Source organism: Tiliqua scincoides, chromosome 2 (genome assembly GCF_035046505.1).
Source record: "Tiliqua scincoides isolate rTilSci1 chromosome 2, rTilSci1.hap2, whole genome shotgun sequence".
NCBI lineage: Eukaryota > Metazoa > Chordata > Lepidosauria > Squamata > Scincidae > Tiliqua > Tiliqua scincoides.
This window is the reverse complement of record NC_089822.1, coordinates 134724082-134749565: the sequence shown is the minus strand read 5'-3', so window position 1 is coordinate 134749565 and position 25484 is coordinate 134724082. Positions and strand designations below refer to the sequence as shown.

Sequence of the window (25484 nt, the reverse complement as noted above, 5' to 3'; positions counted from 1 at the left end):
CGCAGTAGCGCCGCACACCAGTCGCCCCGCCCACTGCACTGCATCTGTGCACGGCAAGCGACGTGCATGCGTGCAACCACAAGCCCGTCTTTCCCCCCGCGCGCCGCAATCCCCTTTGTCTGCCGCCCCTGATTTGCTATCGGAGGATAGCTCCCCACCCCCTACTCTCCTTTAAGGCGCCCGGCGCCGCCTCCCCTTTAAGCCCGGCTGGCGCTTTTTTTTTTCTCCCCCAGTCGGGCGCGCGCGCGCTCCTCTTAGGTCTGATTTGTCTCGCGCTGCTGCTGCTGCTACTGTTGCCGTCTCGGCGCGAGCCCGGGCGAAAGCGAGGCTGCCGTTGCAACCTGCCGCCGTTGCTGCTGCTACTGTCGCGCGGCCGTTGCCATGGCGGGGGGTTCGGCTCGCGCTCCTGCCCGCCCCCTCCCCCCGCCGTTCGGGCTGGCGCTGGTGCTTCTGGGGCTGATGCTTGGGGGCCACCGAGGGGCCCAGGGTGAGTGAGTGAGCGAGCGAGCGAGCGAGAGCGGGGGAGGGGCTGAGAGGGAGAGAGGAACCTTATCCAACATGGCGGAGGCTGCTTCAAGCTGGGGTGGGGCTTATAATATTGGGGCGCCCCCCCCGTGGTAAACTTGGGAGAGCTTCCCTTGAGGGGTGAGCGAAGAGACCGGCCTCATCCTCAAGGGGAGCTGAGGAGGAGGCTGTTGGGAGGCCGAGCCCAGCCTCTCGGAGGGGCTGTCCACCCCCCTCTGCCTCCCCCCTGCACCTTCCCTCAGTGGAGATGCTGCCCTTTGAGGGCAGCTTGGGGAGGGACCCCCTCCCTCCTCCCCCTCCCCCCATACGGACTCTCCCTCCTCCCCCCCCCCATACTGGCCTTTTCCTTTCGTCCCTGCAGCCCTGGGGCTGCACCCGCCTCCACTGGTTGCCCAGGGCCAGGAGAGGTCCATTTGGGGTTGTGTGTCCCTTGCTTACGAGGGAGAGAATGGGAGAAGGTATTGGGGGATTTGTGACCATTGGATGGAAATGCATTCAAGTGCTCTTTCTGCCCAACGTTGCATATACGCAACAGGGACCCACTGTGTGTACCTGTGGGAATGGGTGGAGGCTGCAATCCTGTCCACACTCACCTGGGAGTAAACCCCTTTGACTCTAATGCAGTGATTTTCAACCTTTTTCATCTTGCAGCACACTGGCAAGGCACTAAAATGGTCAAGGCACACCATCAGCTTTTTGACAGTTGACAAGGCACACTATGCTGTCAGTGGGGGCTCACATCCCCCACTGGTCCTATTGATAAATGACCCTCTCCCAAGTTCCCGCGGCATACCTGGGGACCATTCGCGGCACACCAGTGTGCCACGGCATAGTGCTTGAAAATGGCTGCTCTGATGGGACTTACTTCTGAGCAGACATGCATAGGATCCGGCTCTAAGCCATTTCTGCCCAACGTTGCATATACACAACAGGGACCAAATGTGTACTCCTTGTGGGCCTGGCAAAAATGAGTTAAAAGGGGTGGGGCGGGGACTGTTGGTGGTGATGTTGGGAACCAGTGGCTGGCATGGAAGTCGGGTTAATTCCTGGAGAGAGACAATGGAGGAGTAGGAGACCACCACCTCCCTCATTTTTCATGGAAATGAAATTGGGGTGCTGTTCTTTCTGGCATTGTATCCCTATGATTCATTTTGTGTGGGGATGATGGTGATTGCATGGGACCCTTGCCTAGAAAGTTCCTTGTTCGTATTGACTATTGCAGATCAGATTTTGTGACAAAGTTACGGTATGATCAACAACAACAAAAGATGCTTTGATATGTAAACATTTTAATCATGTCCACAAGTGTATAAAACTATAAATGAATTCTAGCTTCTTCTTTTCTTAAAGGCAGTACAACATGGGACCAAATTTTACCCTTTTTAACTAGCCATAAACCTTAAATTGAATTTTAGTACTGTACATTCCAAGTAACTTGATTCTGATTGACTTGAGTCTTCATTTTACCACAAAGCTCTGTCAAGTCTGATGACTCCAGATTCCCTTTTGCTGTCTCAGCAAAGACATCATCAAATAAGGAGTCAGTTAAAAGGCAGCTTCTTATTTGCAGAACTATTTGTTAATGTATTTTAAAGGGATGTATGGCACATCAGCATCACCCTTGAGTACATCTTGTGTGTATATCAAAGCTTTTGGTTGGGCAAGAGTAACTGTTGCATTACACTAGACAAATAAGTATGCTTAAGCATTGTAGCTGGTCAGAATTTAACCATAAAAAGGCAATCCCATGTCCCAACTTCAAAATGGAATTAAATTCAGCTTTAATTTTATTATTGCCACTGATTTCTCAGGCCCAAATCCTAACCAACTTTCCAGCACTGGCACAGCTGTGCCAATGGAGTGAGAACTGCATCCTGCAGTAGGGGGGCAGTCAGGGAGGCCTCCTCAAGGTAAGGGAATGCTTGTTGCATTTCTTCAGAGCTGCATTGCCCTTATCTTGATGTTGGAAAGTTGGTTAGGATTGCACTCTCTGCAGTTCAACATTTGTCCAGATCATGTCTGTGATGAGGCTTATGTTCCTCCTCATAAACTTCTCTGATGAGCTGGACTTGGATCAGATACCCGGAGACAATGATTTATCACCTGGTAGAATCTAGGCTGACCTTTGTGATTGCCAATGACCACAAGTTCTATCAAAAAGTCTAGGGGCAAAAACTATATCATGAATATGGAAGCAGAAGGCACCAACTTTATCCTTACACTGTTTGATGTCTGATTCTCCCCCCCCCCCCCAAAAAAAAAGAAAGAAAAAAGGCATGGAGGATGTTCTGGGATGTGAAAGAAATGAGAAGTGGTATTTGAATTTGGCTTCTCAGGGAAGAGAATGAGAACTGGTTAGATCTAAGTATTAGGTAAAAGATCAAGTGAAACATTCTGTATTCAATCTGATCTTTTGAGGATTAGGATAGCCTTATTTTATAGATTACAGATGTTTGGAGACCACTCTGCAATGGGGCTATGGAAAATGAAAAACTGGAATAGCTCAGTCTAGAATTAAGAAAGGGCTGGTAAACATCCAAAGTGTTCTGGAAGAGACTTTAAAGAGCTCCTGTAGTGAGATACTCCATAACAGGTCTCAGTCTTTTTGAAGCTGTAGAAAAGATTTTGTCAGTTACTTGGAAACTTGGAGTTTGGGAAAGGATGGCAACAAGATTACTTGCCAGAACATTTGCATAGTTGGGCTTATTCTGCTTTAGATATAGGTATAAAGTAGCTTCTTCAAAGAAAGAAGATCTGGAAAAAGATCAGCAGCAAATAGTGTTGGGTAGCAGCTTGCTGTCTCTGAAATATGAATTGGTAGAGATTGAAAGAAAATCTCACCATGTTCCTGAATGATGGTGTCCAAGGCTATTTGCTTAATCTGTTTTATTATTAAGAGGTTTATTGCCTTGGTTTCTGAAGGCTAATTGTTTACCATTGGAGAAAATGTAGCTTTAAAGGGATTCTGCTATCAGGAGTTCCCATCAGATTTATCTAAAGGCCTGCTTGTTTTTCAGAATCTTTTTTTAATGGAAATTTCCATTTTAGTATTGAGGTCAATGTTTTAAAAACTCTTTCTTAAATTATAGTTTTTAAAGGTTCACAATAAATAACCCATTTTGCAGGAGAGCAGCAGTTTAAAAAAAAAAAAAGTCCATTGTTGGAATTATAATGCCCTTTCAAAGAATGAGCAATGACCTTACACATGTTTACTTCAGAATAGTTCCCACCACCTTAATGAAGTTTACTTTCTAGTAAGTGTACTGTACTTAGGATTTCACCCTAAGGCTGCAGTGCATAGCAGTTCATTGGTGTCAGCTGTATTTAACTCAGTTGGATTTTCTTTTGAGTAGCTAAATAGGTTTTGGATGCATTTCTCATTTATTGATTTTTCTGAAATACTGTATTAGGTAGCAAACATTTTCACTCATGGGTAAAATTTTAGATGATGTGAATGTAAAAACTCTATGTATGGAGGTTCATGAGACAAGATTTTTGATTAATAAAGTGTTGATATGATCTCTTGGCCTTTTCAGTCCTTCAGCTCTTCTGTAGTGTCCTGTAAGCATGCTCATGGTTTTCAGTTGGTGTAATCTAGTAATTTTTCCAGTGAGACCTAAACTAAGGCACTCTGTTCATTTACTATATGTCTTCAAACAGTTATTTCAGCTTTGGATTGTTCAGCTCTAACGTTAAACAAATCCTAGGTTTCTGGCATTTGAGGCAGCAGATGAAAATGAATTTATAAAGTTCTAGTTGGAATTTTTCTAGGAATATGAAATCATTAGGGGCAAAACAGTGTGTGAAGCCCAGTGAAGACTGAGCCTGTGCATCAATGTCATGCTTCAGACTGCTCTGAAAAGTTCATATTGATTTCCTTAAAAGTTCTGGCTCTTCAAAAAATAAACAGGAATGGGGAAATTGACTTCCCTAGTCTTTGATGCTTTGTTTTGGTAGACAGCCACTGTTTCCAGCAAATGCTGTGTGTATGTTTTGACTAACAGTATTCTTTGGTAAGTGTGCATGCAGCATAGTCTAACAGGCATGGAGAAATGCACCTTGATGTTTGTGAATAAATGTGAGCAAGGAACTAATTTTGCTGTGCTGCAGGAGAAAGGTGTGGGTAGCTGAAAACCTTTTAAAAGGAGGAATAGTAAATAGCAAGAACTGTGAGAAGGCTAACTGTTCTGTTTGTTGTCTGCTTAAGCAGAAATAACATGATTTGTATGGCCTGCTAACAAGGGTGGTTTTCAGTAGCTTTCTGTTGTGCCGTGTATGTATTTTTACACAAGAGCCTTCAAATTATTTTGTATGAAAAAAGCATTCTTTGTGATGATTCCGTAGCTTTTGTGCATGCAGCTCTCTGTGCAACTGATAAACCCCTTGCTCAAAATCCCAGCAGCAATCCCCCTTGTGCCATAACTTAAAGAAAAATAACTACAATATTAGTTGAATACACTGGCAGATTCAATACTTACTTAGAACAAGGGCTTCCTGAGCTCTGATTTGTTCTGAATAGAGCATAATTTATAAGTTCTCAAGCAAGATACCACTTAAGTGGAAATTGAATGCACTGTCCAAAGAAGCATTCTTGAATTCGTTGGCTAGACAGTTGAGATTTCCCCCCCCCTGCTTCTTGCAGTGGGTCTAAATGTCTAGTTGTCAGTGAACTTATGGAAACGGCACTTAAAAGACTTTTAGTAAAATGTCTGTCTCATGGTACTAGTTAGGAGACAAAGTTCATTGGGTGTCAGCAAATAAGATTATTTCCCTTTCATAAGCCATTGAGTTTATTATCTGGGGTGGTTTTGTGCTGTTGCATTCCAGGAGAACTCGCAATGGGGTGGGTGGCAGTGAGGGGATGGGTCTAAGGTGAGCTTTCACTTAATCATAAACTGGGATACAGTTATTTTAAGCCAGTGAAAGGAAAATGTTGGTAGCCTAGGCCTGGGGAACTGTGAAGCTGCTGCTTATCTGCTAAGACAATGTCTCAAACTGTGGGTTGGAACCCACTAGATGGGTCCCCATTCATTTCAATGTTTTATTTTTAATATATTAGACTTGATGCTACCATGGTATGCGACTACATTTGGGGCAATGTTACAGACCTGTTCTTTTAACAAGCTACTATATATATTTTAACAACATTAGTAAATGGGACGTACTTGCTGGGTAAGTGTGGATAAGATTATAGCCTAGGATTGTTAAAAATTTTCCTGCTTGATGATGTCTCTTCCGGTCATGACATCACTTCCAGTGGGTCCTGACAGATTCTCATTCTAAAAAGTGGGTCCCGGTGCTCAATGTAAGAAAACCACTGTGTTAAGATTTAAAAGCAATACTGAATTACAATGTGTATAATATTGTAGTAATTATTGGAGTCTGAGCCTCAAGATGTAAATTTGATAAATTTACCAGATTGAAATAAGCTTACAGAGCTGTGTATTATTATGAGGAAAGCATCCATTTATCAGTAATGCAGGTCAACCTTGCATTTATTAGCATGTTGCAGTAAAATGTAATTTTACATAAAACGAAAGGAAAGAATGTGCCTCTGTTCACAAGCTACTATTTTTTATAAGTGCCTCACTTTCCATTGTTCTCCTTGGATATAATAATTTCCCCACCCTCTTACCTCTGTTGTACAATATAGGTATCACACTGATACTTTATTGCAATTATGAATATTAGAGGAAGTGTGGGATTGATTTACATTAGTTGGTCTTTCACTAATTATATCTGTAGTAATTGCCTCCCTCCCCCCTGTTACCCCCATAACCATTGCCATTTTTTATTCAGCACGCCAAAAATATCCTAAATTCGTTCAGATATCATTGGCAACTAAAAAGGTTTTGTTTTTTAGTTCCCTCCCACGGCACACCCAAGAACCATCCGTGGCACACCAGTGTGCCATGGCACAGTGGTTAAAAATCTCTGCTGTAGAGAAAGGGACAGAGCAGGGTCTTTGTGGTTAAAAGTACGTGTTTCTCTGTGAACCCTGACTCATACAGGATTTAAAGCAAGTATCCATCATTTCTTCTTTCATTTATCAGATGTCACCATGATGCAGTAAACATAGGCCACAGATACACAGGCATTCTTGAATTGGAAAATTTAATGAATGGATAATTCTTGGCTTTATAGTTTGACCATAGTCAGTGAATTGGTATGACATCCCAAACTATCTGATTTAGGGCGCAATCCTAATTGCGGCCTGGGCCAGCACAAATCTCTTGTACCAGCCTAGGAGGGATGCAAATGTGCCGTAAAGCACATTTGCGCCTGCATGTGAGTAGGTTGTGCCAGCGCACTGAGATACACTGGCCTATTGAGGCCATATCCAGCCTCTGTGGCAGCAGCAGCAGATAAGTATGTATTGGCTGACACAGAGGTCTGGGGGGTGTGGGAGGGCAGGGAGGAGGCGGGAGTGAGGCATTTTGGGGTGGGGCAGAGTGGGTGGTGGGCATTCCAGGGGCAGGCGGGAAGTGGGAGGTGGGGCCAGGACCCAGCAGTTATGCCAGATCCTAGCCCATTGCACTGGCAGTGAGGAGCGGCTCCAGGCTGCTCCTGAGATGGCGCAGATCCAAGTAGACCCATTGGGTCTGCTGTGGCTCTCCCCAGATTAAGGGGAAAAGTTTTCCCTTGTCAGAGCCACAGGCAGCCTCAAACTCGTGCTGGATAAAGCGCAGGTTCACTGGCCTGCCTGTTCCATGGCAAGTTGAGATTGTGCTGTTAGATCTGTTCTAAGAAGAATTCAAGTATTGCAGTTAACTGTAAACTCTCACAATTCCTTTTCTGAACTCCTAATCTCAAGGAAAGCAGTGTGAATATATCTTAATATGGGTTGGAAATAAGGTTTAATGTGAAAAAAGGAAACTGCCTTATGCTGCTCTGTCCACTGGTGTATCTTGTCAGTGTTATTCACACTGATTATTAGTGGGCTCTCTGGGTTTTCAGACAGGAGTCTCTTGCAGTCCTATCTGGAAATGCCAGAATTGAACCTGAGGCCTTTTGTGTGCAAAGCATGTGTTCTACCACTGAGCTGGCCTTATCTCCTGTAAGTTCCTTCAGGGAGTTGTTCATGCACTTCTGATAAAACGTTGGGTAAAGGAGAAATGTGACAAAAAGTTTCTTCCCTTACCTAGCAAGATGGAAATTTTACTGAAGCAGAAATTGCACAGCATTTAACTTTGTGTCGTTGGAATAACAAGATTGTGAGAGCAGAGTTGTAATAAATTTTATCCCAAATTACTCTTGTATTTTAAAAATTAGAATCTGAATTCTAGTGTAAGTAGCTTATTGGAGACCACAATTTTAAGTCTGAAACATACCCCTGCTAACTGGGCAAAGGCACTTTTACAAGAGGTATTTCTCTTGTTTTTAGCAGGGAAAGGTAAGTGTTCCTACACACCCTAGCATTCACCCTAGTGATTTTCTAGCAGCTTGTTTGCTGTTGTGTCTTCTTTTTAGATTGTGAGCCCTTTTGGGACAGGGAGCCATTTAGTTATTTGACTTTCTCTGTAAACTACTTTTTGAACTTTTTTTGTTGAAAAGCATTATATAAATATTCTTAGTAATAATCTCCACATGGTGTGAATTAATGTTGTTAGAATTTTCCGTAGTGCAAGTGAAGTCAAATGTTGTTGTTGGCATCCTTCAGTCTCGGAAGACTATGGTATCGCACTCCGAATGGTGGTTCTGGAACAGTGTCCTCTCCAGTGCGCAAAGCCTGGATAAAGTAGATATGGAGGATAGACTGTTTCCCATGCAGCAAATCCCCCCTCTCCACGTCGCTGAAATGGTCCAGTGGAAAGGCAGAGGCCAATACGGTTAGTTCCAGCGGCGTTGCAGGAGTTGCCAGAATGTGACTGTTCACCCATGAACTGCCTCAGGGACTCTGGCTCCGGATTTTGCCTCGAGGTTGACTCCTGAAGCCTTTTCCATAAGTGGATGTAGCCACAAGGCAGTGGAGGTTTGGGATCAGAGTTTTCCTTCTCTCAAATGAGCTGCCTTCCCAGGCTAAGGCTGGTGGCTACAACAGGTACAGCCAAACTGAGGGCCTATTCTTATCCCCAGCCCCCAGGGGAAGTCAGATATTCTCCTCCTTTCACAGTATATCACTGTGTCCATTTGCTCCTCCTTATCTTGCCAAGACAAGAACTGAAGGCATTGCTCTGGATTTGGAGAGTAGTAGACTTGTACCAGAATATTTATTGACACCAATTTTTGTATTTCCATATCTCTAAATTTTGAAAAAACTAAAATAAACTATTGTAAGGGTTTGAAGATATCCTTATTTGTTATAGACCCTGCTTCTAGCAGTGCCTAAAGATTGTGTCCAGTTGAAGAAAGCAAATGAGGGAAACAGAACTGAGTTGGGCCTTCCCTCTGTCACCCAAACTTGTGTCATAGCAAGTCTGTGTTCTGTCTAAAGCACAGTGACAGTTCACTTCAGCACAAATGCATACCTGAGAGGTCTCTTGAGCAAGAACAAAGCTTTCATTCTGTGTCTCTGCAGCTTAGGCTTGTTTAAACAGCTTCTTTTGGGGTTGGGTCCTGCTTGGAGCAATATGTCAGATACAGGCATGCCAAACAGATATAAATGCAATTCACAACAAGCTGGTGTTACCTTTCTTTCAGCTCATCTCTTAAACATTTTATTAGAGCTGCAGATAATGATCTTTTTCATGGGATGCCACTTATTGCATTCAATCCAAGAATTTTCTTTTCAGTAGATTATGTGTTTTATTCAGTATGTGTTATCTTTTCTCCCATCCTTATTTTAAGTGCTGGAAAAAGTCTGATTGGAATTGCTTTTGTTTTGTTGATGTTTTAAAGTTGGGCTTTCCCAAATATTCCCAGGTGCATTCTGGATCTTTCTACAAAAGAAATTTGTGTTGGTCTCTTAAATACCTGTTGGTTTCCTAACATTTTTTTTAAGGTGAAATAATCATAATACCTAGCTTGCATTTGTTTTGATTGGTGCAGGAATAACTTTTTCCTGTTGCTAGTAAGAACTTAAAATATTAGAACTGCACAAGTTGCCTTCTCATCTAACTTTTGCTAGCTACCTAAAAGTTCCCTTCCTCTCTGAAGGGTTGAGACAGACATGCCTGTTTCATGTCAAAGTACCAGTCACCTAGCCTTGGCAAACAATGATGCGTTATCACTGCAGCTTGGTCAAATTACCATTACAACATGTTGTAGACAAACAAGGATCTCAGTATTGTTCTACCCATTTGCAACAGCAAATACTAACTCTGTGCTTGATTTATTCATAACCCAGGAGCATTCTGATAGACAAGACTAGTATCTAAGAAATGAAATTGGATACAGATGTTTCTTAAAGGATTTTTTGTGTCAATCTAGTACAAAGAAAAATCTGCAGGCTTAAAAAAACTTTACATAGGGAAATACTAGTGTGGAGAAGGTCACTCTTTTCAGCATAAATTCTCCTGTGATTCTTTCTCCCTGTAACTATAGAAGGCTGCTCCTTGATGGCAGATTTCCCATCCTTCATGTCAAGTGCATTGAGACAGCATGGATGAAATGTGCATGCTTTGCATGTTATGGGGCATGCTCTGAGACATGTATAACATGCTCATGCAGGGAAATTTTGACTGCATATATGAGGTGCAGTGGCTCATGATACATCTCAATGGATTGGCATGAAATAAGAGTGAGAGAGACAAGGATACAGATGCAGCACAATACTGTACAATTTTTATTAGGGGGATAAATTTACAATAAGAAGAATGGGGAAATATGCAGTGCAATTCCCCCCCCCCCCCCGGCTAAATCCTAAATGTCAGGCAGATTAATAAAAAGGGCTAATCCTTGGGAGTACACATAAATGTACAGAATGGAGGAGGTAGTGAGGGAAAGGGAGAAATATAACAGACAGTTATAGGGAGATGTTACCATCTACCCAGAGGGACCAGTGAATAAGAAGCTGGGGCTTGTGTGATATTAAGAGGAGAGAAGTAATAGAATGTTGGAAGAGGAGGAAGAAAGAAACTGGGGGAAGCAAGGGTTCTGGCTATAGCACAAGACTGTGTCATAGGTTGGAGTTCACTGTAGCCTGGAACATTGCCTATAGGCAAGGAGTGAGTCCCTAGATGGACCATAAAGCAGTAGGATAGACTCCAGCACACACTTGCCACACTCGCACCAAAGGAGGAGGGGATAGAGACACTCAGTGTGTCATCAATTTGACTGTACAGAAGACAGTGTGGATTGGGGCCAATGGGCAGGGTCACCTACTGTAGATATTGTCTATAAGTCGATCTCACAGATAGCTCAAGGGCAGGTTTTGAGCCAAAAATCATGGAGTTTTCTATGACCCTTGGATGAGTTGGGGGTTAAACTTAGGGTGGTTCTTAATATAATTTTGTCTGATTTTACTCAAGGCTAGATCCTGAAAAATAACCTACCAGTAATTGTTACCAAAGACAAGGACATCTGCAAGAGGGATCTGAAGGCCTTAGGAGTGGACCTCAACAAGTGGGAAACCCTGGCCTCTGAGCGGCCAGCTTGGAGGCAGGCTGTGCAACATGGCCTTTTCCAGTTTGAAGAGACACTTGGCCAACAGTCTGAGGCTAAGAGGCAAAGAAGGAAGGCCCATAGCCAGGGAGACAGGCCAGGGACAGACTGCACTTGCTCCCAGTGTGGAAGGGATTGTCACTCCCGAATCGGCCTTTTCAGCCACACTAGACGCTGTTCCAGAACCACCTTTCAGAGTGCGATACCATAGTCTTTCAAGACTGAAGGTTGCCAACTATTGATTGTAGTCTCTAATATTTTAAAAGACATAGTAAAATATCATAAGATACATTTTTATTCATTAACTTTTTAAATTCTGGTTTTCATAACCTTTTTGTAACAGAGTAAGTGCCCTGTAAACGACATACCAGTAACACATCAATCAGATTCTTCTTTCTGGTGTATTAAGCCAGAGGCTTTACATATAACATACAACTTATAATACAACTGGGAGTGTACAATTCAATTCACAATGGAGAGACAAGCAACAAGGAATGACCGTGACTAAGTTCAGCTGCACATAGTTGCAACCCAATTTATTCAGAAGTTAGACCCATTGCATTGGGTGTTATTCTTCAGAAATGGTGCACTGAATTGTAGCCTGGGACTTTGTTTCAAATGAAAACAAGGATTACATCCTCCTGTTTAAAAAACCAGACCCCTGCCAAACATTTGCAAAATGGAATGAGGGTGTAGAAGGGTCTGCTAAAGAGAATGTGGCTTGCTTGATTTCAGTGGAAGCCTTGAGCTCTGACAGGCTTTTTAACCAGGTGGAAGTTACACTTAGTGGTGTGTGAAATTCTTTGAAAATGACTTACCAGGAATTGTTCTGAGATAGCAGCAAAAAGAAAAAAACAGGAAGGGAGATAAAGAGGTTTATGGGAGTTGTAGGCTTTGTGAGGAGTACTGTGCTGTATTTCCGTAGCAGCAACTTTCATATAGACTACAATTCCTATAAGTGCCTTCACCTCACCTGTTTGGAGAAAAAGTTAAAATGGCTATCTCTGAATACCATAATTACTGGTAAGTAAAATTATTCCCTTTTTCTCCACCCTCTGTGTTCTGCTTCTCAGCCCAGTCCCACCCCCCACCCCCACTTCACCAGACAGCTGCTAAGCTCCCCAGAAGCTTCCCAAAGCCTCTCCTCCACCCACAAGTCTGACCCATGTATAAGTCGACCTGGGTTTTCAGGGTCAATTTTGGGCATGAATTTTTGGACTTATACACAAGTATATATGGTATCTGTATCTGCTATAGCTGAGTCTATAGTTGAGGTGGAAATGGGTTTGATAAATAAACCCAGAAGGGGCTAAGCAGCAAGGTGCAGCTTTTTATGGAATTTTCCAAGCCAGCCTGGTCGGGTGGGGAGTGTTGTTCCAAAGAACCAAAGTTGGATCTTTGTGCTGCATGATGCTTTCTTGTCATTAGCCCAGGTGAAACAACATGAGACTGGCTTTGGTCACAGTCTTCTATCACAGAGGTTCTAAAACTGTGGGTCACAACCCACTTGGTGGGTTGCGAGACAATTTCTGGTGGGTTGTGAGAAGCTGGAGGCCACCATATTGAAAAGGGGCAAAATGAAGTGGGCGGTGCCATTTTGAAAAAGGGCAAACAGACCTTGGGGGTGCCATTTTAGGCTTCCAGGCACACAGAGTAAATAAACAGAAAGAGCGACTCACACATGCGAAGGGCAGGCAGTGTGCTGCTTTTCCTTTGTGAGCATGCTGCTGCCCATCCCCATTTGCAGCAGAGGAGAGCGTGCTTGGAGATTTTCATGTGTGTGCTCCCTCATCATTGAGGGGTACGGGGCCTCCTTTAACCTTAGGCAGGCGAGAGGGAGTGTGGAGAGGAGCACCACACTTTTCTGATGCATGTCATTTAGTCAAACAGATATGATACATGTCTCCTAGTGCCTTGGCCATCTCATCTGCACTGCGCATATGTGTGAGAAGCTACAGACAGGGGGTTGGAATAGATGACCTCTTATGTCCCTTCCAGTTCCATGATTTTGGTGATCTTTGGAGTTGTATATGAAATGGACTGAAAGTAAAGTCAGAGTGTGTGGCAGAGAAGCATTTGAAATCTTTAGGATAATTTGTGAAATGGGGTGTGTTACTGATGATGGGAATGGTGGTGGTTGTCCTGGCAGCGAAGTGATTTCAAAGCCCACAAGGCTCACTCCTTGCTTGTGTCTCTGGTTCAATCTTCAGAGAACTACAGCGCTGCCATGGTCTTTCACCATGGCTGAACCTTTGTATTTCTTCCACTTCTTTCTCTCTTTCCCCCAGTTCCTTTCCCTTCCTACTACTGCCAAATCTCCAGTTTTCCAATCCCAAGTCTCCCTGGGTATAAAGCAACTTCATAGGTATTTAATTCAAAAATTTTTCTACTGTATTTCTGCCAGGGAAAGATGTAAAACAAATACTGTATTTCCATTCATGTGTAAAATGACATATGAAAGAAAGCACACCCAAACCAGCCAAAGCTGGTTGTTTTCTGCTGTGGTTTGTCAGCAGGGCAAATGCACAGAAAAGGGAAGCAAAATATCTGAATGGGAAATCTGTGCATGATTAGCTGTTGTCTTACCAGTAATTTTGCTTTACTGTTGCCAGCTGACAGTTCTGGCATATGTTTAAAACTTCCTACTTCTTGGTGGTGGTTTTACAGGTGGACTTTTACAGATGTTTTATTTTTATTCTTTTTGCTTGATAGCAATGGTAGCGGGGGGGAGAATTGGAAGAAGCTTTTGAGCTGGAATATTTTCTCTTGTCATTTACAGATTGAGTTCCTAGGTAAGAACAGTGATGTCACTTCTGGGTTGATGACATCACTTGCGGCTCTGTCATCACAGTGATGTCACTTCCAGCCATGACATCACTTCCAGGTTGATGACATCACTTCCAGTGGGTCCCAGACAGATTGTCATTCTCAGAAGTGGGTCCTGGGCTGAAAAGGGCGAAGACCACTGTTCTATCATAATCCAAGCACCATGTACACTTGTACATAAATGTATTGGGAAACACACAGGTGCTATGCCAATAGTCATGTTTATTTCTAGTTTTTTTGTCTGAATTGCAGACGCAATACATGCAGGTGCCACATTCCAAAATGGGGAATTCCACATTCCAAAATGATATACAAAGCCCTGTGCTTTTTGGTACAGTATGTCTTCCTTGAGGCACAGTCACTTCCCCACACACTTCTGATGTAGTGCTGCAGTGTTAAATCAGTAATGGGACAAGCTGCAACCTGGTGGCAGCTTTAGATAAAGCTGAGAAGGGATCTTACAAGTGTTTTTGCAGGAACTTCTGTAGTATAAGTTTGTAAATAACCACTCATCCGTCCAGAAGTGGTGAGTAAGAATCTCCTCCAGGCAAGGAAATTGAGGATTGGTGAAATATGTGAACTGAAAAAGAATGTGACTTGTTTTCATTCAGGCTATTCATGGGCTACAACAAGTGAATAATGAATTGGCTTCAGGATATGCACAGGCAGACAAGTTAGTGTGAACTTTGTAGGGTCACTTTGAGTTAGTGTGAACTTTGTAGTGTGAACTTTGTAGGACACTTCAAATCCCTTTTCCTTCCAGGAGTGTTCATTGCATTGGATTGTTTGGCCAGACAAAAGCTCCAAAGCATGTTGAAGAAAATCCTGGCAGATTTGGGCTGCAGGATATCCTGGTTATATTACACTGTTTATTCATATTTTACATCTGGGTCACCATTTTCATTTCTCCATGATCTGTAAAGTAGTAAAAAGTGAATAGTGAGTTTTCTTTTTGATGCAAATATGTCTTCTGACGTGGTTATATTTATTTATATTTAACATTGATATATTTTAAATAAATTTTATAAGCATATATTTATACATTTAACATATTCTCTACTCTTCTTGGTGCTCCTGTTTCTCATTGGTACTCCCTTTTCTTTGTGTTTGGCATTTGATTGGGCAAGAGAGCATCTGTGATGGATCTGTTTATTTTTTAGTCTCCCATGTCAGTTTCCCTCTAAAACCTCTTGCAATACTGTTACTCACCTGGTAGCTCAGTTGTATCATGGCACAAAGAGGTACTGCCTATAGCAGGGGTGCTCACACTTTTTTGGCTCGAGAGCTACTTTGAAACCCAGTAAGGCCCAGAGATCTACCAGAGTTTTTTTTACAATGTTCGCGCCATCATAACATATAACATTTATGTGTACAATGTATGTTGGTGTACCTTGAGCCCCACTGAGTAGACATGCCTAGGATTAGGCTGTGAGGCTGCAATCCTAGCCACACTTAAGAACATAAGAACAGCCCCACTGGATCAGGCCATAGGCCCATCTAGTCCAGCTTCCTGTATCTCACAGCGGCCCACCAAATGCCCCAGGGAGCACACCAGATAACAAAAGACCTCATCCTGGTGCCCTCCCTTGCATCTGGCATTCTGACATAACCCATTTCTAAAATCAGGAGGTTGCACATACACATCATGGCTTGTACCCCATAATGGATTTTTCCTCCAGAAACTTGTCCAATCCCCTTTTAAAGGCGTCTAGGCTAGACGCCAGCACCACATCCTGCGGCAAGGAGTTCCACAGACCGACCACACGCTGAGTAAAGAAATATTTTCTTTTGTCTGTCCTAACCCGCCCAACACTCAATGTTAGTGGATGTCCCCTGGTTCTGGTATTATATGAGAGAGTAAAGAGCATCTCCCTATCCACTCTGTCCATCCCCTGCATAATTTTGTATGTCTCAATCATGTCCCCCCTCAGGCGTCTCTTTTCTAGGCTGAAGAGGCCCAAACGCCATAGCCTTTCCTCATAAGGAAGGTGCCCCAGCCCCGTAATCATCTTAGTCGCTCTCTTTTGCACCTTTTCCATTTCCACTATGTCTTTTTTAAGATGCGGCGACCAGAACTCTACTTATACACAGAAGGTATGGAAATTTTTCTCTGCAGTAAGCAGGCACTGAAAATTTTGTCGATTTCATTTTTAATACCTTGTTTGAAGCAACTGCTTTATTGCCAACAACATATTATAGTGAACTCAGTTTTTAACAGTTTAACAGGGGAGAAGGGGTTAATGACATTAATGCTGGAAGTCTGTTAAATTCATTTATGTGAATGGAAATGTGTATGCACAAAGGGTATATGACTAGCTTTTAATGAAGCAGACAATGGGCACAATCCTAACCAGGTCTACTCAGAAGTCTATTTTGTTCAATGGGGCTTACTCTCAGGAGAATGTGGTTAGGATTGCAGCCAATGTCTGTTATTTCTGAAGTCTGTTAAATCATACAGTCTGTTCACTGTAGTCATACTGTGAAATCTTTGAAACAAGCAAGTTGGGCTAAATGACAATGTTACAATACATGCATCTGTGTGGCGATTCCTCTATTTAACTGCCATCAAATAGCGAGGGGGAGAAGACGTGAAATGCCCAGAAACCTCAGTAGTTATAGGGCAACTTTAGCAGCCCCTGCCATGTTTCTTATTCAGATTGCATGCCCCCTCCCTACAATCTATAGTAAAGCATAACAGAAAACCACAAGCTTCTACAAGCTTTCAATAGGAGTTAAAAAAAATCAAACATACAAACTATAAATAGGTCATGGAGGAGCACATGATTAGGATATAAACTGCAGCAGAAGCTAACTGCTAAAGCTCCCCTTCTCCTGCCACCATTTTGGGGTGTTTTGCACACCTTCCCCCATGCTATCTGTTACAGAGGGGGAAAAAAAGACAAAATTCATTTATCATAAAGTATAGCTTGGCTCTTACACTCTCTATTCTGTGCACCTGTATAGGCATTGTACTCCCCTTGCTAGAAATTACATTGTTTTGAAGAGACATAAATTTTTGCTTTTCAAATTACTGCACTAAATAAACATAGGCCACAAATTAGGAACTGTAACTTTTAACCCCCAAAAGAAATTACCTCAGACACTCGCCTATAAGTCGATCCCACAGATAAATCCAGGGCAGGTTTTGAGCCCACAGTCATGGAATTTTCTTGACCCTTGGATAAGGCAGGGGTTAAACTTAGGGGTGGTGGTGTATGACTATAGTTTTGTCTGATTTTACGTGAGGCCAGATCCTGAAAAATAACCCACCACTAATTGTTACCCAAGAACTGCACTCTCTAATTTATTAAAAACGCAGTAAAAGATCATAAGATACATTTTTATTCTTTTTTAAATTCTGGTCTTCACCTCCTGTTTGTAAACACTATCTAAACTACATACCAGTAAAACAGTGGTTCCCAACCTGGTATTCAAGTACTCCCAGGGACACTCAACAGGACCTTTAGGGGTACTTGAAAAAGAATAACATAATGCAGGTCATGCTCCAGAATGCCTTGCAAGACTGGAATGCCTTGCAAGGACCAGCAAGGCAGGAAGGGAGGTAGCTAGTTGGCTCTGAAAGCCCCACCAATAGCTAGTTTTTGGTCATCAATTCATCTATGAGCCCGTGATTGAAAACCAGCACAGTAAAAAAGCTGAAACATAATATGGAAAGTAATCAATCACCCAGAATTTCTCAGCACTCTTCTGGTGCAAAACAGTGCAAAGGTAGAGTCTTCTGTTCTTCAAACACATAAAAAGAGAAAACACTGTGATGAATACATGAAGCCTGGGCTTTCGTATAGAGGAGAGGAGGGCTTGTATTATTAATTACAAACCTTTTGCTAATATGAAGGGTACAATTTATGGAAATAGGCTGCCAAGGGATATGCAAGTGAAAAGGGGTGGGAACCACTGCAGGAGGACCATGAATCAAATCCACCTTTATGGTGTCTGGTGTTAAGCCAGAAGCTCTACATATAACATACAACCCATAACACATAACTTGGAGTGCGCAATTCAATTCACAGCAGAGAGGTGCAGCTGCATATATTTGCAAACCTTTATACTCAGAAGTAGATCCTCTGCTCTCCATGGGTATTATTCTGAAGTAATGGTGCACTGAATTGTAGCCTGGGAAGGAGGGTCCCATCCTGGTGTTTCAAAAAACAGACCTGCTTTGCAAGCATTTGCAAAGCAAACCAGGCTGCAGCAGAAGGAAGGAGAATAAAAGGTTAACTTTGGCTAGAAGGTCCCAGCTGGTGTAGAAACAAATTGCTTCTGAGCCTGCCTGCTGCTTGAGAAACTTGGTGCCTGTCTGTCTGCACTTGAGAAAGGAAACTTTTCAGAGTTGAAAGGCTTTGCCCTCTGATTGACCCGGAGATAAGGCGAAGTGATAATCTGAGCTTGATTACTTGGCAAAAATTTCACTATACTATAGGCCAGGGGTGCTCAATAGGTGGATCGCGATCAGCCGGTAGATCGTGAGGCAAAATGAGTAGATCACGGAGTGCCGACCCCCCCCCTTCAGGTGCCTCTGGGAGGAAATGCTGGGAGTAAGGCCCATTGTACTGAATGGGGCTTACTCCCAGGTGCGGTGTGCCCCAAGGATCTGTCCTGGGACCGGTGCTTTTCAACCTCTTCATAAATGACCTGGAGACAGGGTTGAGCAGTGAAGTGGCTGAGTTTGCAGACAACACCAAACTTTTCCAAGTGGTGAAGACCAGAAGTGATTGTGAGGAGCTCCAGAAGGATCTCTCTAGACTGGCAGAATGGGCAGCAAAATGGCAGATGCGCTTCAATGTCAGTAAGTATAAAGTCATGCACATTGGGGCAAAAAATCAAAACTTTAGATATAGGCTGATGGGTTCTGAGCTGTCTGTGACAGATCAGGAGAGAGATCTTGGGGTGGTGGTGGACAGGTTGATGAAAGTGTTGACCCAATGTGCGGCGGCAGTGAAGAAGGCCAATTCTATGCTTGGGATCATTAGGAAGGGTATTGAGAACAAAACGGCTAGTATTATAATGCCGTTGTACAAATCGATGGTAAGGCCACACCTGGAGTGGATGGACAGATGGGAGGGGATGGACAGAGTGGATAGGGAGATGCTCTTTCCACTCTCACATAATACCAGAACCAGGGGACATCCACTAAAATTGAGTGTTGGGCGGGTTAGGACAGACAAAAGAAAATATTTCTTTACTCAGCGTGTGGTCGGTCTGTGGAACTCCTTGCCGCAGGATGTGGTGCTGGCGTCTAGCCTAGACGCCTTTAAAGGGGGATTGGACAAGTTTCTGGAGGAAAAATCCATTATGGGGTACAAGCCATGATGTGTATGCGCAACCTCCTGATTTTAGAAATGGGTTATGTCAGAATGCCAGATGCAAGGGAGGGCACCAGGATGAGGTCTTTTGTTATCTGGTGTGCTCCCTGGGGCATTTGGTGGGCCGCTGTGAGATACAGGAAGCTGGACTAGATGGGCCTATGGCCTGATCCAGTGGGGCTGTTCTTATGTTCTTATGTACTGTAAATCTTGTTTTTTTCAGCAGCTCTAGGCTCCAACTAGTAGATACTTGAGGCTGCTGTATATGGTCTAGAAACTCTCTTGGAAAAACTTAACATGTTTGCACTGCTTGTTTAATACTCCAAGCAGAACAAGAGCGTTGAAAGGGATTTAATCAATTAAACAGAGTCTGATCAACAGTTGCTACAAGCCCAACATGTTACATATATATGGAGTGCTAGACTTATGGGAAAATAGTATCTACTTGTTCAGCAGTATCTGACACTTTGTTAAAAGGTGGGATTATCATTGAGGGTGTTTCCCTTAATGGATTATTGTATTAAATCCAGGTTCTTTAAATCAAGGGTTCAGTGTAGTCATAATTTGAAAACCTAAATATGCACATTAGGGCCAAAGTACACATTACAATAAATGCATCTGTATGACTATCTCTCTTTTAAAACAAAAATGTGATAGTGTATTGATAGAGCCTTGGACTCTGGAAGCCTGGGTTGAAATTCCAAAAAGAAACTTGTAGTACAGTTCTGGGCAAGCTACTGCCTCAGTTTAACCTACATCACAGGATTATTTTGAATGTAAATGGGATAATCCTGTGTTTGCCTTCCTACATTCCTTGGAAGGAGGACAAAGTACGAGCAGGCTTCCAAAGGCCTAATCCTTAAAATAGGAAGCCCTGATACTGACAATCCATAATTGCAGAACTGTAAAACCAGTGTTTTATTTTCATATACCTGATGGTATCTTAAGCCTGTAAATCATTTTCAGGGTTTCTTTACAGTTGTAGACCTGAACTGATCCCAAGAAAGATTTCCTTTAAAAAAATGAAATTCTGCTTTTGGAGAAATTCATGAAAAAGGTCTTAATTGTAATATTTATTTCTCCCTTCCCCCCTCCCCATTTAAAGTTATTTATATTGTGCCTGTACTTCCTAGAAGCCCAGGAGGACATATAACTAAAGCTAGATAAAGAGAACTAGAAAATGTTGCTGTTATTTTTTGTAATTTCAGTTCAACCTTACCTCCAAGTTGAAAACACCTAAAGTAAACTGAAGAAAATAATTTGTTCTTACCTAAATCTGTGAGCTGATTCCAGCAGTTCCACAAAATATGGTTTGCTGGATCAGGAACACAACCTAAACCCTCCAGAGCCCATGTAGTCCCCCCCTTTCCTTCTCCATTTGTACACCACAGACATGTTGGGTTTGTTAAAACAGCAGCTCCGCATGTTGTCCAAACCAACAGCAGCTGTCTAACTGTGGTTTATAAAACAGCAGCTTTGGGTTCAGGCAAACCACAGCAGTCATTTTAGCAAACCAGGATTTAAATGTTACAGTTCCATGCCAGAGCTGAGTAACAGGGAGAAGGGAGCATATGAGCTCAGGAGGATACAGGACACATTTCCAACCTTTCAAACCATCTGAGCTAGCAGAGAAATGCACTGTCAAAATCATTCTTCTTGTTTTATTACTGAGACAATGGAAAGTTTCCACTGTACTTTATCTAGTTGTGTTATATAGTCACCATTTTTTATCAGCCTAGTTGCTGAAAACTGATTAACCCAATGATCATTATAGTTCAGAACTTGTGATCTGTTTGATTTTTCATAATAAAATAAGGTTCACTTTTATGAGCAGTAAACTTCAAAATTCCTATAATGGAGCAGTGAAGTCTTTTTGTCATCAATTTCCCTTTTTTCTGAACTAAAATAGAAAGGCTATCTGCCTGTGCCAGATAGTGGTGCTAATCTATGTTTACGTCTTGTGAACCACTCTTGAGAGGAAAACTTTATTTTTAATTTCTTTACTTAGTTTGTAATTGACTTTTTTGACAGCTTATCTTGTATAACTCTCTATAGAACTGTCTGTTCTAGTGGCTGTCTGCTGGTATTCCTTGGCATCTTTTTAGATTGTGAGCCCTTTTGGGACAGGGAGCCATTTAGTTATTTGATTTTTCTCTGTAAACCGCTTTGTGAACTTTTAGTTGAAAAGCGGTATATAAATACTGTTACTACTACTACTACTACTACTACTACTACTACTACTACTACTACTAATAATAATAATAATAATAATAATAATAATAATAATAACTCTTAGCCAAGGTAAAAATCCATATTCAGTGGGCTCCTTGCTATCTCATAATATAACTGCTCTTGCAGTAGAGGAATTCGAAGAGGAAATGAGAGAGGTTGGTCCAGTTTAAGCTGCAAGGTGAATATAGGAAGGAATTATTTTGATTACTTGAGTTGGTATTTAGCCAGTTCCCCTTTTAAGACCTTAAATTTCTGTGTTGCCTACTATTCCAGTGCTGTCCTAGAGAGTTCTATATTGCCATAGAGTAGTGTTTCTCAAATTGTGCGTTGGGACCCACTAGGTGGGTCGCTAGCCAATTTCAGGTGGGTCCCCATTCATTTCAATGTTTTATTTTTAATCTGTTAGACTTGATGCTACCATGGTATGTGACTGCATTTGGGGAGATGTTACACACCTGCACTTTAGTTACTATGTATATTTTTTTAACAATGATAGTCAATGGGACTTACTTCTGGGTAAGTGTGGGTAGGATTGCAACCTAGGATTATTAAACATTTTCCTGCTTGATGATGTCACTTCTGGTCATAACATCACTTCCGGTGGGTCCTGATAGATTATCATTCTAAAAAATGGGTCCCAGGGTACTAAATATGTGAGAACCACTGCCATAGAGGAATATCTGCCTACAGTTCATCACTTCCTGAAGCATCTTGGATTTTTGTTTTGAACTGCATTTCAAGACTTGACCCAGAGCTGACCCTGCTTAACTTGTTAAATATATCCATTGTTTGAGGTGGTGTGATGGATTACTTTTTTCTTCCCTTGTTCATCTTACAGAAAAGGTAATAGGCAGTGTAAAGATTGCAATCTGATAGTTGCTTCACACTCCACATGCAATTGCGTTGGTCATAATGACGCCAGTGTTTCTTGCAGTTTAAACACTTGTGGATGGCAGGTGCCTGTCCCTAAAGAGGAGGTGGATGATTACTGTGGCCAGTCAGGATGTGTCCACTGCATCTTTAGGAGCACTAATCTGCCATCCTTAACCTGTGTTCATACTGTGTGAATGAATGCTGGTTAACTATGGCAAATACAACAGCATGTGATATGTGAACAATTCTGAACTGGCTTGATATTGTAATAACTTGTTATAGATTTATAGGAATTTGTTGTTGGGAGTGCACAACACAGAGCTTTTTTGTGTCAGATTCTTTCTGACTTTTTGCCTTAAATTCTGTGCAGCAGGTATGTACACGCTCCTGATCCCTTCTGGGGAAATAGGATCCAATGACAGCTGGAGAAAGTAAAGAATGCTTATTAAGTGTTCCCACCCTTCCCCTTGACATTATTAAATTCATTCTTGTTGCTTGGGGATTTGGCTGCATTTTTTTCAGGCACCTTGAGAGAGGAACAACTTCTGCTTAAGGGCTTGAGCTATGAAATCTGGCAGCTGTTTTGTGTCTGACTAAAAAGTAGAATGCAGTCTCTTGCCCCAGTGAAAACAAGTACTATTGCATACCTTTGAGACTGAAGATGGAACTATACTCACTCTTGGCCAATCTATGCTCCCAAACCTGATTTGCTAAGATAATGTGAATGTGGGATATAGGGTCTTGTATTTGCTGATTTTTCCCCCCAGTAAATCTTGCTCTCTTCCCAGAGGGTAACTATGCTAACCAGGTTTACTTCTACCTTTGGAACACAGGTGATCAGGATGGTCTGAGGGGGCATTTACAGAGAACTAATTGTTGGAGCCTCTTGATTGTTCCTGCACACCTACAGTTCTGCCCACACCCACATTAGCATTACAAGGGAAACATGGAATTGGAAATCATGTGCTTCCCCTCTAGTGTAGTTCTGTTCTCATATAAGATTTAAAAGTAAAACTGACTTGTGTTTCTTAGTGAGGAATGAAATGCCTTAAATAAACTGATAGTAACTATATCACATAGTAACCTATATTGGAGTTAAGTGGGAGTGCATGTTTACAAATAAGTGTTCAACTTATTTTTCACATTTTTATATCACCCTTCCTCCAAGGAGCTCAGGGTGGAGTACATGGTTCCTTTCATCCTCACAACAACACTGTGAGGTAGGTGAAGCAGAAAGATAGTGACTGGCCTGGGGGTCATCCAGGAAGCTTCATGGCTAATCAGGAGTTTGAACCTGGTTTTTCAAGGTTTTCAAACTCTCTGGGAGAGTTTGAGAGCCACTAAGTTCTTGCGTGGGCGGGAGGGGGGAGGCAGCAGGGGTGGGGGAAGGCAGTGGCGTGATCCCCAGGATTGTGCCACTCAAGGGGGCTGCAGGGGCTTGGGTACATCTTCCCACAGCAGTGAAAGTAGATGCGGAGCGATCATGCCCCTCCTCCGCTAAAGCTAAAGTTGCGTGATCGCTCCGCAACTACTTTCACTGCTGTGGGGAGCCCTGCTGCAGGTCGCACCAGGTTCCCCGCACCCCTGGGAGGCTGCAGGGGCTTGGGTATGTGTACCCATGCCCCTGCAGCCCCCCTGAGTGACGCAATCCTGGGGATCGCGCCGCTGCCTCCAGGCTGCCCCCGCCGCCAGGGCCCTCAGTCTGGGGCGCTGCAACGCCCCAGTTTGAAAAGCCCTGATATAATGCTTTAGTGTTCAGAAATTTAGAACTGGTGTAGCCTCAGTATCTGTGATGGATCCATTGTCAGATCCCCCCCATACCAAAAACCTCAGATAAGCAAATCCGTGATTTTTCGGCCCGTAAACCCTCCAGAGGAGCCAGAGTAGCGCTCCAGCCACCTTCGGAGGGTTCACGTGTATGCAAGTCTGGTTCAACACTGGTCCAAGGGACCTGCATTGAGCCAGATTTGCGGATATAAAATCTGCCAGTAAACTGGCTCCACCTGTATAATGGTTTAGTGTTCAGAACTTTTCACTTACACTGGCCCAGTCAGGCTACCACATTCCAGTTCTCCAGACCAGAATTTGTGGAATCTGAAATCTTTCTCACCAGTTCTTTCCAACTGTTGTGACATCTGAATCAGCACTAAACATAGGTGACCAAACTTCCAACCCATGGTTTGCAAATCCATTTCAGCTAATAGTTTGGAGGTTAGCACTCATCTGAGTTTGTCAGATTTAGATTTTACAACAAACTATGGTTGGACGAAATCTGGAAATGGGGGGGGAGCTTGGTGTTCCCAAGCCCATGGCATGTTCCCAATCATTGAAACCACAGTTTTGGAAGATCATTTAGAAGATGTGAACTAGATCCATGCTACTCAAACTAGTGGTCCACTTTGGTGCTGGTCCATGAGCAATTGACTGCCAGGCAAATTTTCCAGGTAAGAAAGTAACAAAGATATAATTTAAAAATCACACTGGAATTCCACCAAGAATAATACGGTCCTTGCTTGCTCAATTATAATAATAATAACTAGGTATTTTTATACCACCTTTCTGGTCATCGGATTACTCCTCTGACTTTATTCAAGGCGGTTTACATAGGCAGACGTTTCTAAATCCCTCAAGGGGATTTTTACAATCATAGAGGTTCTCTCTTTCAAGAACAAACAACATTTCAGAATGGATCTTCCTGGTTTGGTCTCACTTCTGGCCTCCAGTTCTCCCACGCAGGCTGACAAGCAGCTCCATCTCTCACGTGGAGGGCAGCCAAGATGCTTCTTGCTCACACCAAGAGCAGGTGAAATCACTCAGCTGGGCTTGTCAGCTGCTTCAAGGTCTCGCCACTCTCGGCTGTTCAGGGAGCTGCCAGTGTCCTCGAACTGGCAACCTTCTGATGTTATCTTTGGGCTAATGGAGGCTCTACCCTCTAGACCAGACCTTTTGCCCATCCTCATATTGTTGCGTACGATATGCATCCTCAGACCTCCTGACCAGATATCCTCATACTGTTGCATACATGCTTTTTGTTTTTATTTAGTGAATACAATAATAATATGGCATATATATGGTACCAGTTCCTAGCACATTAGGAAAAAATTGCCAGTTCATTGCATTTGCTAGTTTGAGAAGCACTCATCTAGGTAACCTTTAAAATAG

The 25484-nt window shown here is 42.8% G+C and overlaps 1 protein-coding gene across 1 annotated transcript in view; it reads left to right on the top strand.

Annotated features, from left to right (window-relative positions):
• Nucleotides 1-329: 329 nt before the first annotated feature.
• Nucleotides 330-25484, top strand: part of ACVR1B (activin A receptor type 1B) — a 40483-nt gene continuing 15328 nt past the window's right edge. Inside the window, exon 1 of the mRNA XM_066618523.1 lies at nucleotides 330-487. Coding sequence (XP_066474620.1) covers nucleotides 382-487 — 106 coding nt within the window. The 5' untranslated portion in view covers nucleotides 330-381. The remainder of the gene's footprint in view (nucleotides 488-25484) is intronic.